Below are 20863 nucleotides of genomic sequence, written 5' to 3' on the forward strand. Positions count from 1 at the left end.
ATATAATACACACAGAGACAATGTACTTTGCAACTCTGTTTTTTCCACTGCAACAAGAAACTGAATGACAATCATTATTTAATCAAAGACCCAACCCACCTTGAGGCCTTCAAGCGAAAATGTCATCCTTCAAGTTGCAACACCAGTAGGAGCAAGAAAACACTTGATGTATAATAGCACTTGCACCACAGACATCCTCCAATTCATATAGGAAACCATTTGATTTGAAAGAGAAAGTTGGCAAGTGAAAAGCAGTTTCGGGAGAAGTTGTCAGAATGTGAATTTGTGGGAAGTTGATTTTAATGTTTCTAAGTGGAAAGGAGTTTGTGAGAATTTTGATTATTGCCCCATAACTTGATAGAAGGAAAATAATACACAACTTCAGTACATGATCAACACCAAAATGAGCCCCCTTTATATATTAATATTGATAATATATTCATATAAGATATATTGAGGGTACATTATGTCCACTCAAACTTGGACCAAAATGAGCCCCCTTTATTCTCAATGTTTCCCAATTCTTCTTACCTGGAAACTACTCTTGTATTTATCCTAACAATTACTCTAATGCTATGCAAGAAATACTCAACTTTCAAAATAAGTTACATGATCTACGCAATGCGGAACGTGATATGTGGATTTCATTTATTTGTAATTTTTTTTTAATTTATGTTTATTTTTTTTTATTAATAATTTAATTAAAACCTTAGTATATTTAGTTACTTATTTTATTAGAGATTAGGCTTCCAAATAATGTCATGATTTACTTTGTTATTTTTAATTAGGGTTTCCTACGTTGCCTATATATATGGCTCTATGTAATAGTTTTCGGTTAGCTTTGAGATAATAGTATTGAGTAGTTATAGGTTGTGGCCGTTTTTGTGAGATTAAGGTTTTGACCGTTGTATTCTTCTTTTCTCTTCTAGTTCTTCTCAAAACTTTTTGATCTTCTCTTTTAGATCAATTCTCCACATATTCTGATTTTAGGATCAATTGAATAGCCGATTTAGTACTTGATTGAAATAAAATAAAATAAATTTCAAATTATAGATACGTTTAAGAAGTATCAAATAGGTTTATGCTAGTATCCAAAAAGTATTGATACTCGATACAAATACAACTCTCATCTAGAAGTATCTATATTTCATAGGTTGCAATGAATGTCAAATATGGAGGAGAGGGACTCCGAAATCCGAATCAAATTGGGTGGAAGAAGTTCGGGTGAATGCTGGAATCTTTCCCAAACCCTAGAATGTTTCGTTTTGAAGAACATATATATATATATAAACAAGTAGATACTAATATACTATCTAATCAATGTTTGATTCTTTGATTTTGCCATTAATACCCACAAGCAACTTAACCCTTCAAGTACAATTTAAAGTCTTTCCCTTACATCACACAGCTAAATGACAAAACTCCAATATAGATTTTTTCAAAAATAAATAATAATAAAAATTAAACAATCCAATCGAGATCAAGAAAAGCAGTTCCTTTCATACAAGAACATGTCACAATTCACAAAATCAAGCTTCATCAAGATTTTCACAATTAACAAACATCAAAATAAATCCTCAAACCCTAAACTTCGTTTAGTTTCGGAATGAATGGGAATTTTGAAACTTGTATAACAATTGTATATAACCGAGATAAACAAACACAAACATAGATATTGATGTAACTACATATAAGAAGGAAGATAAAGGAGAACCTAAAAGTCGAAAGTCTTGGAAGCTATCACAAATAAGCAGCAACAAGAAAATAATTTTCTAAAGAAATATCGAAATATTTTAAAAACAAACCAAACAAGACCATAATATTTTTAAATATTTTTAGCATTTATTCTAAAAGCACATATTAACTAGACTCTTGTAATAAATAAATGATAAAGAGTGATATTAGGGATCCCAAATAATCTACTAAATTTTCTGCCAAATCTCTCACTTGTGTGAGTTTGTGTGGGTCGAAGTTTGGTAGATTATTTGGGGTTCGTAACATTTTCCAATAATAAATATAATTTTAAAATATACTATAAAACAAAAAGGAGAATTTACCCATAAATCCTATATGGGGGAGCGTTGATCCATTTAGTCCTAAGAGTTTTCTTATGGACGGATAGGTCTTAGTTTTTTTTTGAAAAGGCGTATCTCTTGACTAGAATACCCTTTTTAATGATTCATTTTGGGAACAAATTCCTGGGTGTGTGAGATTTGGTGGGTAAGACGTGATTGATATTATTCTGTGTGTGAGATTTGATGGAGTGTATCACGGTGGATGTGGATTTTGGCATTTCGGGGAGTGAACAGGAGTCTTTTTTACTAGTGTGTTTTTCTAGAGACGGTGGTGTTGCATTTGCTCGGGTCTAGTAGAATGACACAAGGTATGTACATTTTGGTCGATTGTTCTTTATGCACAGGGGTGTGATGTGATTTTTTAGTTGGATAGAGGGGTGGGTATTGTTATTGGTTGGGGGTCATTTTTCATGTTTGTCGTGTGTTGTGTTAATGGTGGGTGTTTATGTGTAATGTGGGTTTGTTTGGTGGTTGATCGATGTGGTTTTCTACACGGGTTGGCAATTTTTTTCGCATTCGGTGGTCTCGATGTGTCTATGTTGGTTTACTGATGCACGTTAGCATGTTTGGTCATCATGGTGGTTTTGTTTCAATCTGGGTTTCATTTTTTTTTTTTTTCAATCAAGAAGTTAACTGTAATGGTGTCTAATTCAAAAAAATTATACATCACCATAATGTATAATGTATGGAATGTGTGATGGCCATGTGTTTGTTATGCGCAGGTATGGATGCTGGGATTTTGTCGTTATGCTGCTATTCGGTTGCATTATGCATCGACGTTCGAGAGAATCGTTGATGTTATTTGTGGGAAGTTTGATGGGTTGGTGCCGGGTCCGGTATACATGTTGTTCGACGTACCTGGTTACAATAAGTTCAAGGTGGATCGACGTTTGAATTCATCATTTCCTTATAACGACTGTATACTAATGTGTAATACACATATGTTTGTATCATGTTGACAACGAGTTGAATAACATATTCTTTGTCATGTGCATTGCAGTGTACTTAGGTTATTCCTGTACAGGACTCGCTCACCAAACGTGCAAAACATTGTTCCATTCATGGACTCAATAATTGTTATCACTCTCCATAAACGCACTTCCAATGTAAACGTGTATGCCTTAACGATTCCTTACATACGGAAACAATTAATACAATCTCACAAGCTTATGGAAGACCCAATAATACATTTTCAAAGAAGTGTGACGGAACACATAATAACCAATATAACATTTCCCATCAAAGACCTAAACAACTATCGCAAATTTACGAATCACATACAAACAACAACTACAACAACACATCAGCCACCCATTCCGACCCATACTGGTTTAAAAATAAGAACACATTAAAACGATAAAAAACACTAGAAAACCTTGACAGAACAATGTCCATACACATTGACAATATAACCACTACTCCTTATTTTCATATCGTTCAACGACATAGTTGAGTACGGTGTCAATGCCGTGTTATATAAGCAGATCCAACACATCTACAGTTCCACAACACAGGACACTATACCTAGGTTGGCCAACATGTAATGCCAAACCACATAGACATTAGGATCACATAACCAGGACCACATTTTGGTTATATGGTTTAATGTGTATGTGAAATTCTCATATATCACCCATTAACATCACAATCCAATTGCAAAATGTGTCACCCGGATAATACCCCAACCTAAAAGTGAAAGAGAAACACAGAATGGTTGATCCTACCAAAAAAAAAAACACACATCAACACAAGATTGAATACCAGATGACGTTGCCAAACAATCTAAACCCAACAAAATTCAAAAATCTAACAGTGGTGGACCAAATACCAAGCACATACCACAAAAAAGGCATACAACATCAGTATTAAACCCCAACGTTGCAATCCCTAACTCTACGCTAGCAAACCCTATCAATAGGCCTCCCATTCCCGACTCCTTTTCAAATAAACATCACTAACTTGGTCGTGGCGTTGTCATCTCCGCAACACCCATTCAACAATACAAATTCAACGTCTGCTGGCTCTAACACCCAATCCCTCGTTCACACAATGTAGGGTTTCTGTATCCTAATGTGCCTCAATCTCACGACTTCTGGAAGTTGCAACGAAGAACATATTGGAACCCAATGTCATATTAACTACGCAACAATTCAACATTGGGAATACAGAAACTTTCCTACCCTGATAGTGTGAGATTCAATTGCGAAGGAGGGAAAACACAAAAAATCTATAGTGAGCTTGGTGTAAATGTGTAATTTCAGCCTATTGCAAAATCCCACATTCACCCTTTGTTTTCCACACACGCGTGTTCTGCCCCCATCCCTTAAAGTAATTTCACTTATAACAGGACTTTTGGGTCCATAAGAAAAACCTAGGGACTGATCAGTTCACAAAATCTAAATTTAGCATTTATTGGTACTTCACCCAAACAAAAATGACGAAATAATATAATAAGGTGAGATGATATGATTGTGATCCAAATTAAAAATAAATAAATAGGATGAATCATCTTATTTTGAGCTCACATCAAAATATTGGACAATTCAATTCTTTCCAAAATAAATAATTAGAAACATAAAAATTGAATATAAAATTAAACAGAACCCTTTTACATGAGATGAATCTCACTTTTTATTAATCCTACATCAATTCAGCCATATATTTTTGTGCAGGTAGAATAATTATTGTTTACAAAGGTCAGTGACAATCTTAACTAATAAAAAAATATGTATAATTATTAGGGTTTAAATTAGTAAAATGGTAAATAATGGTTTTAGCTTATACTAACCAGAAATACCGGCGGTGCAGTAAACAAGGACGAAGATCATGCCGCCGAAGGCCCATGCGATGCCGAGGATGCCGACACCGCCACACTGGTCACGGTTCTTGATGGGGTCAATCTGGCTCTTGTAATCGATGACGGTGAGGACGGTGATGTAGAGGAAGAGAAGTGTGGCTATGAACTCTGCAATGATAGCTCTGTAGAACGACCATTTTGTCAGCTCCACCACGTCCACTAGCGGAGCTGGAGGCGGGTCGTGGTAGTCCTTGGCTGAGAACTCCTGCTCTGTTACTACTGTTTCCTCAACTTCCTTTGCCATTCTAACAAAAGACCCTGTGTGTGTACAGAGAGAGAGAGAGAGAGAGAGTTAATGGCCAATTTCCCTCTTTGTGCCATTTTGAACATTTTAATCCCATTTTAGGGTGTACTTTTATCTTTATTCCCAAAGTAGGGTAAAACGGTTTTTGTAATGCCGTTTTTTAGAAAACGGTTTTCGCAAAACCGTATTCATCGATTAAAATAATAATAAAATTTGAAAATGAAAACCGGCTTTTCTAAAGCCGTTTTTGATTAAGATTTTAATTATTCTGAATTAATTAAAAACGGTTTTCGTAAAACCGTTTTCCTATTAATTTTTTTTTATTTATATTTTCAACATAAATACTTTTTGTTCAAAATTTTTTTTTTCATGAAAACCGGTTTTAGAAAAGCCGTTTTTTAAATTAATTTTTTTTTATTTATATTTTCAACATAAATACTTTTTGTTCAAAATTTTTTTTTTTCATGAAAACCGGTTTTAGAAAAGCCGTTTTTTAAAATTAATTTTTTTTAAAACCGGTTTTAGAAAAGCCGTTTTTTAAAATTAATTTTTTTTTAAAACCGGTTTTAGAAAAGCCGTTTTTTTAAATTAATTTTTTTTTTATTTTCAACATAAATATTTTTTGTTCAAAATTTTTTTTTTATGAAAACCGGTTTTAGAAAAGCCGTTTTTTAAAATTAATTTTTTTTTTATTTATATTTTCAACATAAATATTTTTTGTTCAAAATTTTTTTTTAATAAAAACCAGTTTTAGAAAAGCCGTTTTTACATTAATTTTTTTTAAATAAATATGTTATGACCAAAAATATTTTTTAATAAAAAACGTTTTTAGAAAAATCGTTTTTCACATTAATTTTTAATTTTTTAAAATTTATATTTTCAACTTAAAAGTGGTTTTAAAATATAAAGTTTTTACATTAATTTTTTTAAATTTAAATTTTCAACATAAATATTTTTTGACGACAAATATTTTTAATAAAAAATGGTTTTAGAATTTTTTTTTTTTTAATTATGTTTTCTCATGTGGGAAGGTTGGACTTGGGCATGAAAAGATGAGTAAGAGAGCAGCAATTTCAATGCATTCAAAGATGGGTTTCTTTAGAAAATTACAGCACAAATAAAAATAAAAATTAAAACGTAATGCTTGCTTTGAGTTTTCTAAAACATTTTTTAGAAAATTCTATTTTCTTATTTTTCAAATTTTTTTGTTTTTGTTGAATTTTTTAATATTTTAAGTTTTTAAACATACCTAGCATAAATACACTAAATGCAAAAAATACAAACAAACAGAAAAAACGAATTTTTGTAGTTCAAATTTTTTGAAAAAAAAATTCCAAAATCACTTTTAAAAAATTTTCAAAATTTCAAAGTGTTTACAAAACCCACCCTAGAGTGGGAATAAATATTTTATGTTTTAAATATTTATTTATTTTTTTAATGTGCACTATATTTGGGGGCTTTTCCCATATTATGCCAAATTATTATCTTAATTCCCAAACTAGGCCTAGTTTGGACGGAATTTCCAAATTAGGCTAAAGCGCTATTACAAAACACGCTTTCACTATTTGGGGCTGAAAATTTGATGAACATTGAAAGCTTAATACAAATAAAAGTGTATTTCTCCACAAATAAATTTTGTCAACATTTTTGTAATAAAACTTAATACATAATATAAGAAGTCACTAATTTACTAAATACTCATACATGCGTGAAAACAACATAACTGAAGTTGCAAATGTAACAGTTTTCAGTTACATAGGTAGTACAGACATAAGTCTCCCACAAAAATACATTCTGGACACCATGAACTGAACACACAATACATACATCCTAGACACGATGAACTGAACACACAATACATAAACATAATAGTTAGACAGACAAATATTACGTAGACAATCTCACAAACTCATTAGGGAAACACTTAGTCTAACACAGACATTACATATTAATGCAAGTTGTTATATTGCCGAAGTGTAGACATTAACACCTAATTCGCGCTTAAATCGACAGGTGGCTCAGAGTCTGAACAATCCGAAAGCTCAGCGTCAGAGACAAGTTCAGGATCCTCCATGATACCCTTGATAGCCGCAGCATTTGGTTCTGTTCTGTTCTTCTGGGCATCCTTCTTAAGTATGAGTAGCTGCATATCGCGGGCCAATCTACGACCCATTTGAGAAATCTCACGTTGTAGTGTTTGACATAGTCGATCAACATTATCAGGATCTTCCTTTTGGATCTCAACAGAACGTGCTTTTGGCACCTTCAGTCGTCTTTCCCGACATAATCTTTCGTTTTGCACTCGCTCTATAAATAGTGCGGGCCACTTAAGAAGTCTAGCCTTTGCATAACCATATCCTGTTTGATTTTCTGATGGATCCTCCACCAAACCACATGGATCTCGATAGTACTTGGGCATGACAAAATGTCGCTTCCCAAACCTATCATGATAAGCACAAGAGGCATCCAACAAAGGAAATGGTGGTTCATCTTCAGCATCGCCATTTCCCCTTCCCCCTCCTCTGCGTGAACTTTCACCCCTTTGCAAGTTCCTACCACCTCTGCGACTCCCACTCCCTCCCATGAACCATGTAGCCATGCTAATTTTTTAAAACAAATGAATGATAATTTCGTAGGGCGAAATAAGTTGTAAGGTTGTGTCTTCACCTTTAGTTGTTTATATAGTTGGTTATGAACAGCTTTAGCAAGATGCCTCTGCATGGCAGTCCCACATATACGAACAAGGTATGAGTTGTCACTAGAATGGAAAACCAGACTAAATCAAATATTGTGTGCCAAGTCATGTGACTTGACAATGCATCTGCATATACTGACAAAGTAAGGGTATGCTCACTGTAAGGTAAATCGGTGAATTCACTGTTGCCATGTGACTTTCTGAATTCAGAATCTCACATATATCAATAAAAGATGAGTTGCCACTGTAATAAAAAAAAATCGAGGCAAAAATCGAGAAAACCAAAGCCTGTGCACCAAGTCACATGACTTGACAATCCATCTGCATATACGGACAAAATAAGGGCATGCTCACTGTAAGGTAAATCAGTGAATTCACTGTTGCCATGTGACTTTCTGAATTGAGAATCTCACATATATTAATAAAAGATGAGTTGCCACTGTAATAAAATAAAATCGAGGAAAAAATCGAGAAAACCCAATCCTATGCACCAAGTCACATGACTTGACAATCCATCTGCATATACGGACAAAATAAGGGCATGCTCACTGTAAGGTAAATCAGTGAATTCACTGTTGCCATGTGACTTTCTGAATTGAGAATCCCACATATATCAATAAAATATGAGTTGCCATTGTAATAAAAAAAATAGAGGCAAAAATCGAGAAAACCAAAGCCTGTGCACCAAGTCACATGACTTGACAATCCATCTGCATATACGGACAAAATAAGGGCATGCTCACTGTAAGGTAAATCAGTGAATTCACTGTTGCCATGTGACTTTCTGAATTGAGAATCCCATATATATCAATAAAAGATGAGTTGCCACTGTAATAAAAAAAAATCGAGGCAAAAATCGAGAAAACCAAAGCCTGTGCACCAAGTCACATGACTTGACAATCCATCTCCATATACGGACAACATAAGGGCATGCTCACTGTAAGGTAAATCAGTGAATTCACTGTTGCCATGTGACTTTCTGAATTGAGAATCCCATATATATCAATAAAAGATGAGTTGCCACTGTAATAAAAAAAAATCGAGGCAAAAATCGAGAAAACCCAATCCTGTGCACCAAGTCACATGACTTGACAATCCATCTGCATATACGGACAAAATAAATGCATGGTCACTGTAAGGTAAATCAGTGAATTCACTGTTGCCATGTGACTTTCTGAATTGAGAATCCCACATATATCAATAAAAGATGGTCACTGTAAGGTAAATCAGTGAATTCACTCTACCATCCATTTCTTTCTCTTCTTCTATCATCGTAATCCACCTCACTTTCCTTTCACATGGATTCTCTCTCTCTCTAATTATATGTTTGTATGTGCACTTGTCCCTCTTTGACACCCTAACCTGACTTTTCAACTAGAGCAAATCATTACCAATCATTCCTTTCCATTTTATTTAAGCTAATCCACCACACTCTCATTGACAATCCCTAACTCAGCAATTCTCTCTCTCTCTCTCTCAAATTAATTAGAAAAACTGTCATTTGTTGTTGATTATCTTGAGCTTTGTTCTAAAAGAGAGAGAGAACTGAAGAATCATCTTTGCACTTCTCTCTCCTATATTGGTTGTGAGCTTATCTTTGCTTCGCTTCTCACACCAATTTGTATCTGTGACAGAGCTTTCTCTTTCTTTGGGTTTCTCTTTTGCAGCTCTTATTCTTGATACATTTATATAACTACATTTGCACATGTAAGCTCTCTCTCTCTTTCTTTTCCTTGAATCTCTATTTCAATCACATTCTGTATGATAAATCTCAAGACATACTTCATTTTGAAGGTGGTTGTTAGGTCTTCAATAAGATATTGGCTTGTTATTAGGAAGAAATGGTTCGAATCATCATGCTATTCATCTAAATATAGGCATTTGATTGATTTATTCATCATTACAGCTCCTAATATTCACTAAGTTTTCGTCAATCTTACAAAATTCTTTAAAATATCATAGAAACTATTTTCATATATATGATCACAACCTATCAAATTAATTTGAAAAATTATTCACAAATATCATTTTTATATCATGGAACTGACGAGAAAATTATTCAAAAAATTCTGCCGTTGTTGAATGAAAAGTTTACAACCCTAATTTCGAAATTTAAAATCCCAAATCTGAAACCCTAATTTCAAAATTTAAAATCCCAAATCTGAAACCCTAATTTCGAAATTTAAAATCCCAAATCTGAAACCCTAATTTCGAAATTTAAAATCCCAAATCTGAATCCCTAATTTCGAAATTTAAAATCCCAAATCTGAAACCCTAATTTCGAAATTTAAAATCCCAAATCTGAAACCCTAATTTCAAAATTAAAATCCCAAATCTGAAACCCTAATTTCAAAATTTAAATCCCAAATCTGAAACCCTAATTTCAAAATTTAAAATCCCAAATCTAAAATGAAATCCCTCGCGATACAAACCTGAAGTGGGTGTTTGATGAAGGTGTTCCGCCGGTGGTGTGCTTCCTCTTCGTCGCCGGTCTTCTTCGGCTGAGAGAGGGAGAAGTCGTCGGTCTTCTTCGGCTGAGAGAGGGAGAAGAAGATGGGTTGGATCAAGTCGTCGGTCTTCTTCGGCTGAGAGAGGGAGAAGAAGATGGGTTGGATCGAGTCGTCGGTCTTCGTCGGCTGAGAGAGGGAGAAGAAAATGGTTTGGATCAAACACGGCTTTCGTAAGGGAGGAGAAGGAATGAAATGGGTTTTCTAAAACCGGTTTTCATTAAAAATGTTTTTGGTCAAAAAACGACTTTTGTAAAACCGTTTTCAAAAAAAAAATTTTACTCAAAAACGACTTTTGTAAAACCGTTTTTTATTAAAAAAAAAATTTTGTCATAAAATATTTATTTAAAAGAAATTAATGCAAAAACGGCTTTTCTAAAACCGGTTTTTATTAAAAAAAAAATTTGACCAAAAAATATTTATGTTGAAAATATAAATTAAAAAAAAAATAATGGGAAAACGGTTTTACGAAAACCGTTTTTAATTAATTCAAAATAATTAAAATCTTAATCAAAAACGGCTTTAGAAAAGCCGGTTTCTATTTTGAAATTTTATTATTATTTTAATCGATGAATACGGTTTTGCGAAAACCGTTTTCTAAAAAACGGCATTACGAAAACCGTTTTACCCTATTTTGGGAATAAAGATAAAAACACACCCTAAAATGGGACTAAAATATTCAAAATGGCACAAAGAGGGAAATTGGCCAGAGTTAATGTAGGATGTGGAAGGTGAGGAAGAGAGGGGTAGGTATTTATGGAGAGAGAGAGAGATTGCGGGGAGAGAGAATATTGGACTCTGTTTGGAACAGAATGGTTTTAAAACTATGATTCCACTTCTTTATTTGTGTTGAATGTTTGTTTATAGTTTCCAAAGGTAATTCTACATTCACTTTTGAAAGCTTTATCAAAGGCGGGAAAATTTAGATTAATTGGTCGTTCAGCCAGTTGATCAGAATAATATAAATTTTTATTTATTTATTTATTTATTACAACTCTTACTTTCAAATCATAGTTAGAAAGCTCTATCAAACTTAACTTTAAATTTCAAGAGAGAATGAAGTTTGATTAATGAATTTAATTAAGGAATTAGTTATGAAAATTTTGAAAAGAAAAATAGATTCCAGAGAGAGAATTTTGAATTTCAAGAGAATGGAAGTTGATTAATGAATTTAATTAAGGAATGAGTTGTGAAAATTTTGAAAAGAAAAATAGATTGCAGAGAGGGAATTTTGAATTTTAAGAGAATGAAAGTTGATTAATGGATTTAATTAAGGAATGAGTTATGAAAATTTTGGAAACGACTGATCTGACTAGAAAAATAGATACACCATCTCTAATCATTTACTAAATTTTTTATTTGATTTTAAATGAGTTAAAATTTTGTTTTGATATGAGTTATTCCAATCTTTCATTAAATTTCATCAAAAGTTTTTAAAAAATAACTTGTTCATCTTAAATTTTATTATTCTCTCCATCCCACTCAAAATATAAGTCTTTTCTTAAAAATTAAGGACTAAAATAATATAAATTTCTTATTTTGTTCTCTTTTTTTAAAAAAATTTATTAACAACACAAAAAAGTATAATTATGATAATTGATATTTCCTAAAAAATATACTGTACTATCAAAGGATAATTTTGAAAATTAATTTTTTTAAATGTAATAATTGTATTACTAAAAAAAAGTAAATTCTCCAAAATAGACTATTATTTTGGGACGGAATCAAATTTAAAAGAAAAAAGCTTATTGAAAATTTAGTGAAAGATTTGGTTCATCCTTAATTTGACAAAAAACTAGGCCGCGTTTGGAGAAGCTCCCCAAACACATTTCCACCCATTGATTTCAATGTAGTATTTGTTTTGAATTTTCAAATTATAATTCTACACCCACTTTTGAAAACTCTTTTCTAGGCGGGAAAATTTGGCTAACCCGAACATCCGGCTGGTTGATCGAAACAGTGTTCAATTTTTTTTTTTTTGTTTACACCTGTTATTTTTATATTTTAAATCAAAAATATTTCCAGAATTTTTTTAAAATTTTTTATAAGTCTTGAATAGGATTTTAGGTTATGTGTTTTTTAATGATTTTTTTATTGTTTATTTTTTTTATCTTTTATGACCTTTTTCAAATTTTTTCTAAAAAAAATTAAATATTTACATTCTATCTGACTAGACAAATATAAAAAAATAAATATATATATATATATATATATAATTTACCCCACCATTTGATACCACTACAAAATTGAGTGAAGAAGATGAAGAAACTTCAAACCCCTTTCCAAGTATTTATTTTTATGAAATTTCATTTATGAAATTGTTTGAAATTTGCTTGAAATTAGTTGAGATTCCTTTTGCTTTGTTTGAGATTGCTTGAAATTTCTCTGAAATTGTTTGATTATTGTCTTTGTAGTGATTATTGTTGTTGTTTTCTAAATTTGTTATATATATATATATATATATATGTTCTGTTCGGAGGGAGGGGGGATTTTGCCTTTATCTCCATCTCCAAAAATCTAGAAAATAGTATTTTTTATTATTATTGTATTGCTGCTTGATTTTTCCCAATGTGTTTGTTTGTTCCATAGAAATTTTGGAGCAAAATTCTATTTGCTTGGATGATGATTGCCAAACGTGTTGCCAAATTTGACAGAGAAAATGGCAATTGTCAAATTTAACAAGGGTTATAGCAGTCCACTGGAGTAAGATTTTTGGAGACTATGGCTAAATTTTGGCAATGGCAGTTCCAATAGCTTGCCATTGGAGATGCTCTAATGTGTGAGAAAAAAAAAACAAATTCTTTTAATATCTAACAACCTTCTGCTCTATGATTAATTAGAACATCCACATCAGTTTCAACAAATTTTGAGCCAAATTCTAATTTAAAAAAACTAATTTCTTATTTTAATTAATTACTGTTTTAACTGTATCATTCATTAGACTCTCTATTCTAATTCTGTTTTATCATTCATTCCCTCAATGAAAAATACTCAAAAAAGTCAAAATAGTGGAGACAAAGCTTATCCCCCCACCCCCCCCCCAAAAAAAAAAAAGAAGATAAACTATTCAATTGCCAGTAAATTAGATTTTTGAGTCAAATGGAGCATTGTTTCATGATTTGCTAACTATATTTAATTAAAATTTTAATTTATAGAGACTAGTGTGAATACTCTTACAAAATACACTGTCATGAGTTTATATATGTTGGTGGTTGGCAGTGTAACGAGTTTATATATGTTGGTGGTTGGCACGCGTGATATTAATGGGTAATCCCCAACAGTAGCTTTCTACGGCTATTTTAAAAGGATGGTCAAAAATTATTTTTAAACTTTTAATTCATTTTAGGTCATATTATTTTTAATATTTTTTACACGTTTTTTTTGAAAAAAAAAATTAAAAAGTTAATGTGAGACATTTGACAGAATTTTTGGTAGAATTTTTGAGGTGTCTACCATTTTTGTTTAACTATATTTCCAAAACAACCCTAATGGAGCCTTCACATTTGAGAAGTTGGCTATTTTAATAGGTTATTTTAAATATTGACTATTTTAATAGGTTAAAATAGTTATGTTTGAGGAGAGGGTGAGATTTTTTTATAGCTGAATATGATGTTTGTGAGAGAAAAAATAAAATAATTATGAATTTGATATGACATTTTATGTTATTAGTTATTTTAGCATATTTTATCTTTTAATTCTATTTTAGCCCAAAAAACCAAAAATCCTTTTCAAAATTTATTTAGAATTATTAAACTTGTGGTTTCAATTTATTCTATGTATAATCTCATATTAAATGAATTCAATCTTAATCACACAATCTTGTTACGTCGATAGAAATTTGAGATTATTTTTTTGGGTAAACAGAATTACTGACCCATAATTCGTACCCACTAAAATGATTTTTTTTGTGTTGGGATTATTTGTGACACAATCTTTAAGTGTTGTGAAAAAAATTATTATTACTAACGAAATTGACAATATTCTTTTCTTTTATTTTTTAGCCTAAACCCAATTTATATGGGACTTTTATTCAGATTTTAAATTCTTTAAATAATATGTATTATTCTTGAAAGGGTGTATCATATGCTTCAATTATAATCTTTTATGATTTTTAATTATGATCTATTGTAGCGTTGATTATGACTTGATATGTTTCATTGTATTTTTTAGTTATGACCTAATTATCATCTATTGTAGTTGTTATTTTTGTTATGACTAAATTTTTTTGATTGTATCTTAAGTGACATTTGATTATTATATTATGATCTCTTTGATTATGACTGCCGGTGGTTTAATTTAGATTTTCTTAGGCTTTCATTTAAAATTTAAAAATATTTTACTTAGTGTACTATTCAGATTAAATTTCTGAATATTACCCTATTATCAAATAGCCTATACTTTTATGTTTTCATAAAAGTTTGGAATTCATTGACCAAATACGGATTTTGTAATATGATATAATAAATATATTTTCTTTATTTTAAATAATAAATATCAAACTGTTGAAAAAAATATATGCAAATTGTCTGGGATACATAATTATGAGTTCCCAGTTTTTTTTTTTTTTTTTTTCTCCTGTCTCATTACATTTTTAATTATTGAATCATATCTTAAGATTTTCGTGTCTCGAGAATTTCCATGACCAAATTTAAGATGAACTAAAGTATAGTTCATTCTCATTTAGAAAAAAGTTAAAGGCCAAACTTCAAGTAAGGTTTACCTAACTATAGTTAATTATACATCCCCAAATTTAGGCTAAATGAGCTGTGATCAATTTGCTGCCCCAACCATTAGGTCCACTTTACTATTTCTATACTTATACGCACTTAAGCTAATCAATAGATTTAATTCAATACCCACTTATTGAGAAATTATTTTAAAACATATGGTATGAGAATCAATTATGTGTAATGCAACATTCACTACTTTGTTTGATATATTTGATTTCTGATTCCATATCTAGTTCTTTTTACTTTTCAAAAGTTAAAATTAAGAAGGTTTGAAAGTATAGTTGTCATCATCAAGTAATTTCTTAAATTAATTTCTCAAAATACAAAATTTATTTCGCTTGAGTGGCTGCATCTCCCTATAAACTCAAAGGTTCAATTCCTTTCACAAAAGGGCATGTTTTTTCTCCCATTTTAGGAGTTGAATTGTGTATGACATACACAATAAATATAATAAGAAAACAAATTTTATGCTAGGGTAAGAACCAAACAAAACACATTTCTTTTTATAAAATTAAAAAATGGAAATTACTTTCAATAAAAAAATTTAGAAATGCTTTTCAAGCTGGGCTATTAAGTACTTTAATTTGGCATGCTAGGGAAGACATCATTGAACGTTATAATTTTACCAACATTACATTGAAAATGAAATACAACATATCATTATTACCAAAATAAAAAATAAAAAATTAATTAAAGGAGAGAAATTCTAAATAAATACAAGAGGAATAAAACTCATTACAATGTACATGTGTTGAGACTACTGAGCCAATGACTGAACAAAGTTCAGTTGCAGTCTCAGCTTCAACTTCAGCTCAAACCACACTTTAGCCACAGTTGCAGAAGCAAGCCACACCTTGAGCCACAGTTGAAAAAGCAGTTATGGATTCCACGTGTGCTGAAAGATATGAGACTAGTTCATCCCTCAATTATAACTAACTTGAGATATGCAAATCTGTTAGAGATTCTAGAAGAATGTATTAGGCTTCTATATATAGATACTATCCTGAGAGAGTTGAAAAGTGTGAGAGAGAGCTATCAATGAAAATATCTAAATCTTAAATCTCTGTGTTCAATTCTAACTTTCCACATGGTACCAGAGCTTCAATCTCTTGCGAGTTGATCCTCATCTGTGTTTGAATCCAATTCATCTTCTTATTCGATGTCTTCGATTCCTTCTAATCTTTCTTTTTAATTTCCAATCTGTCTTCGTTTATCACTGTCAAACTTGATGCTTCAAATTTTTTGATTTGGAAAAATCAAACTCAGAATATTTTGAAAGCTACTGATTTGCTTGGAATTGTTGATCACCTTGCCCATCCATCACAATCAAAGATGCTTCTGGATCAGATGTTGATAATCCTGCCTATTTCCAATGGAAACTCGTAGATGCACATCTTCTTAGTTGTATAACTACAACTTTATCACCTGCAATATATTCCACAGTTCTTTAGGACCATGGTCTTGGCCATGAATCTACTTGCTTGAGCTGCCATTCTTGACTAAAAATGAAGAATTGTTCTCTCTGATTTTCTCTCGATAACTCAAAGAAGTTAATGATGACTTCTGTGTTTTGATTGAAGCATGCTTATAGCTATATATAGAAAAATAATTAGATATTTTAATGATGTGATATTATTTACGTGGTAATTTTATTTAATAAAAACTGTAATACACATGAAAAGTTAGTCATCATTTATCCACTATTTAATAATGGTGAGTTTACATGTTCTATTTATAAAAAATTTTGCTATATAATTAATTTAAAACATTATGTAAATAATGTCCCATGATAATCTAGGAGGAAATTTATTAGAAAATCCTTTTTTAAGTATTCGTATTCCAATTAGTTCATTGGTCAAATTACACAAATAGTCCCTATAGTTTTAGGCTTGTGTCACTTTGGTCCCTCACTTTTCAATTGTGACACATTTGACCCTGAATTTTGAATCTTATTCCAAATAAGGACAATTGAATATATAATTAGATTTTTCAAGGGTAAAATTGTCAATTTGATAAAATATAAACTAATTTGACAAAAATAAATGTCAAACAAATATTTTTGAATTTTAAAAAATTATTTCTACCTACGAAAAATAAAATTATGTAAAATTGATAAATCTTTTAGACATTTATTTTTTTTTACCAAATTAATTTTTATTATGTATTTGGATGATGATTGTACGGGGAGCAAATATTCCGGCAAGCCCGTATTCCTTTCTTCCGAGCTCCGTCGATGTCCGATCACCTGCGAGCAAGTAATGGTGAGCTACCCGGCGGTGTGTGGCCGGAAAAACCCTCCGACGGTCAAGTTAGCACACACCTTAGGATGGATAGAGAGAAGAGAGAGAGTGTTTGAGTGTAAGAAGTCCTTACAGAGATGTTCGTGTGTTGCGTATGGGGGGCGCAGACATGCTTATATACCTTCTGAGCCCCATATCCACTCCTAGTCATCTCCTGACACGTGGCTCTGCTATCCCATCTGTTAGCATAAACCATGCCATTCATCACCTAACCTCAACTGCCTGTCATCACAGCTGGAGCTCGGCAGCCGAGCTGCCCTATCCGTTGTTGTGCCATGCCGTGCTCCATACCCTAGCACTTCACTGGCCAAGACTGAGGAGGACCGGGCTAGGCGGCATCTCGGCAAAGCCTAGCCCGAGGTGCCTCCTGGGGTCGGCCTTTCTGCCGGTCAGACAACTTCCTCGGATGTCCGCGCCTTCCCGGGCGCCGGTCACTCGGCCTATCTGGCTTCGGCCATCCTCGGACCGAGCATCCTGGTCCGACCGAGCACTGCCTTGCCGAGCAGTTTCTGTCCGATCCGGGGTGGCACACAGCCCGAACTCTGCCCGGCCCAAGTTCTGGCAGCCCTTCTCTGGGCGAACAGTCGATCATCCCGGCCCAATGCACTGCTGGGCTTTCAACTTGCTCGGTCGATATCTCGGCCCAACTCCAGATCATAAATCACCCTCTCAATGATCATGTAAAATTAATTTTAAAAAATTAATCATGTAATTTTTATTAATTTTACATAATTTTATCATTTGTGGATAAAAATAATTTTAAAAAAATTAAAAATATTTTTTTGACATTTATTTTTGTCAAATTAGTTTATATTTTATCAAATTGACAATTTTACCCTTGAGAAATCTAATGATATTTTCAATTGTCCTTGTTTGGAACAAAATTCAAAATTCAGGATCAAATGTGTCACAATTGAAAAGTCAGGGACCAAAGTGACACAAGTCCCAAACTATAGGGACTATTAGTGTAATTAACCCTAGTTCATTAGATATTTTTTCTCTTCTTCGTTTTGGATTTTTTTTTTTTTTGGGTTAGTGGAATTTGGGCCTTTTCTCCTTTTTTTTTCTTTTTTTATTGGGTAAATTATATTGACACCCCTCAGTTTTATGTTTATTACAGTTCTCTCTCACCTTTTGAAAATTATATCCCCCTCCCTAAGGTTTAAAGTTTCATTACAGATTGCCCCCTGAGGTTTAAAACTGCATAACAGTTCCCCCCCTCACCGTAATGATCATCATATATAAAATTAAATTAGCAGGGGGGTCAGTGTAATTTTCCAAATGTGAGGGGGGGAACTGTAATAAACATAAATCCCAGGGGGTGTCAGTGTAATTTACCCTTTTTTATTTAATCCACCCTTTTATCTTGTTTATTTTATTAGGTAGGTAATTTGAAATTTTAGATGTGAATCCAACTCAATTTGTGTTTGAGCAAAGGTGTTTGTGCTAGAGGAAAGGTTTGTATGCTCATAATCTTTTATTGATCTTGTCAAACTTCTTGGACCGCTCGAACAGTTAAGTGTGCGTTCGATTGCTAATTTGGAACATCCCCGTATCTCTGTCTGTATCTCTATTTGATTTCAGAGAGACAGAGATACTGAGAGGTGTGCTTTATTGCTTGAGCAGTAAGTCTTGCACTCGAGCGAAATGACAGGTGGAATGTTGTTGGAATCGCCTTTCAGACACACCACTCAAGCGGTCATTTATGTGCTTGAGCAGTCATCACCACTCTGGATCTTTTAAATCGCCTTAGATGCATAATTTAGGGCTAATCCTTCCAGAATTCTCTCTAAAGAGATAAGGCAAAGCGTTCTATATTAAAGGGTCTTTATTGATTGTTTACCTTGATGAATTGAAGGTGATCAATGGATTAACAAGTTTTATATTGAAGATCATCAAGGGATTTCTTTCATTCAAATTCATTCTAAAAAGAGATTCATCACTGGATTCTGTAGAACTTGAGTTTGGAGGCTTTGGTGAATTCCAAAGTGGCTCTTTATCGTAGATTCGAGTTTGGCGTTATGAATTCAACATTTGGCGAAGCAATTTTGAGGTGAAGACACTGTTGGAAGAGGCATAACAAGTTCGGTTCAATTTAGGCGTGGATTCGCTTGGTAATTAGTAGTTCTATTGTGTAATTCATTTGTCTTCTTAGTAAATTATTTTGTGATTTTCGTCCGTGATTTTTTATCACAATTGGAGGTGCTCTAATTGTAAATTTTTTACGTTATATCGTTGTGTCGCTTTTGTTGATTGTTTAGGAATAATCTAAATCACTATCATATTGACTTGATGATTTATATTATTATCTAATTAGATCATTTTTTATTTGATTGAAAATTGTTATTCATTGTTGAAATTAAATTCTAATTATAAATCACAATCTCAAAAGTTTTTAGATTTTTCAACACGGAATTGATATTTTCCGTGATAGCTTGAATTGTTGAGTTCACAGTGTGATGATTTTATCGATTACTAATTGTTTATAAACTTTGCACTACTGACCTGAGAACTCCAATGATTCATGCTCTCTCCAATTTTGTTTTCTGATAATACAGTAAAATATTTTATTTTAAGTGAGCCAATCACACTTTGAAATAGGGCTCAATACACTATTTTAATCTATCTCGTCCAAGTTATACGAATAAAATAATTTTCAACAAAAATGTTAGAGATTTTAAAATTTTTATTAAAATTTCTACCAAATGTTTCACATGATTGTGAGATCCACATAATATAAAACATTTAGTAAAGATTTTAATGAAACTTTTAGGACTCTTGCATTACTCAATTTCAATGTATTGATTTGGATAAAAACTCTTTCTATATTGCCCACAGCTTTTGAGCACTCATTGCACAAATTTAAAAAATAATAATAATAATTTAGTCTTTGAAAATTATTTTTAAGTTTTTCATTTTTTGTTTTTAGTAATTTTTTTCAATTTTTAATAAAAATTTTTAAATGCACTTAATTTTAGATACATTAAAAAAATAAAATATTTGTGAACAAATATATAAAAAATAGACTACATGCGTATTTTTAAAAATAGACTAAACGCAATAAAATAAAAATGATATGATTATCGGAACGACTTGATATACGAGATCCGTAATGAATCCAACGAACCTGAACATAACGATTCAATCATATTTAAACTTGAAAAAAAATTCTTTTTTTAGAGCCCGACCTAAAAATAAATTTAAAAATTAAAAATTTTAAAAAGTAACCTTGAGTCCTCAAGTCACCAGTCAGAGTCTTTATAAGCCACAAAAAAGATCACTCAGCGACATTAATCTCAAAAATTGAAAGTCAACAAATAAAGGCCTAAAAAATAAGTAAAAAGGTTCATTTCATTTCATTTCATACACTTTATAATAGTTCTCTAACTACTTTTTTTTTATGTTTAGTGGAATATTCAGAGCTTTTTTTTTAATGTTTGGGAAGTTCGTAAAAA

General features: G+C 31.9%; 1 protein-coding gene across 2 annotated transcripts in view; it reads right to left on the bottom strand.

The window, feature by feature from the left end:
- LOC114295875 (uncharacterized) overlaps nt 1-20863 on the bottom strand; it is a 69590-nt gene that overhangs the window by 14319 nt on the left and 34408 nt on the right. Inside the window, exon 1 of one of the 2 annotated variants that reach the window (XM_082919413.1) lies at nt 4864-5224. The exons of the other annotated variant lie outside the window; for it this stretch is intronic. Within the exon in view, the coding sequence (XP_082775539.1) occupies nt 4864-5176 (313 nt within the window). The 5' untranslated portion in view covers nt 5177-5224. Of the gene's footprint in view, nt 1-4863; nt 5225-20863 lie in introns of those variants that run through there. 2 annotated transcript variants of the gene reach the window in all.

This window comes from Camellia sinensis, chromosome 3, assembly GCF_055761805.1.
Source record: "Camellia sinensis isolate YWXY chromosome 3, ASM5576180v1, whole genome shotgun sequence".
NCBI classification, from domain to species: domain Eukaryota; kingdom Viridiplantae; phylum Streptophyta; class Magnoliopsida; order Ericales; family Theaceae; genus Camellia; species Camellia sinensis.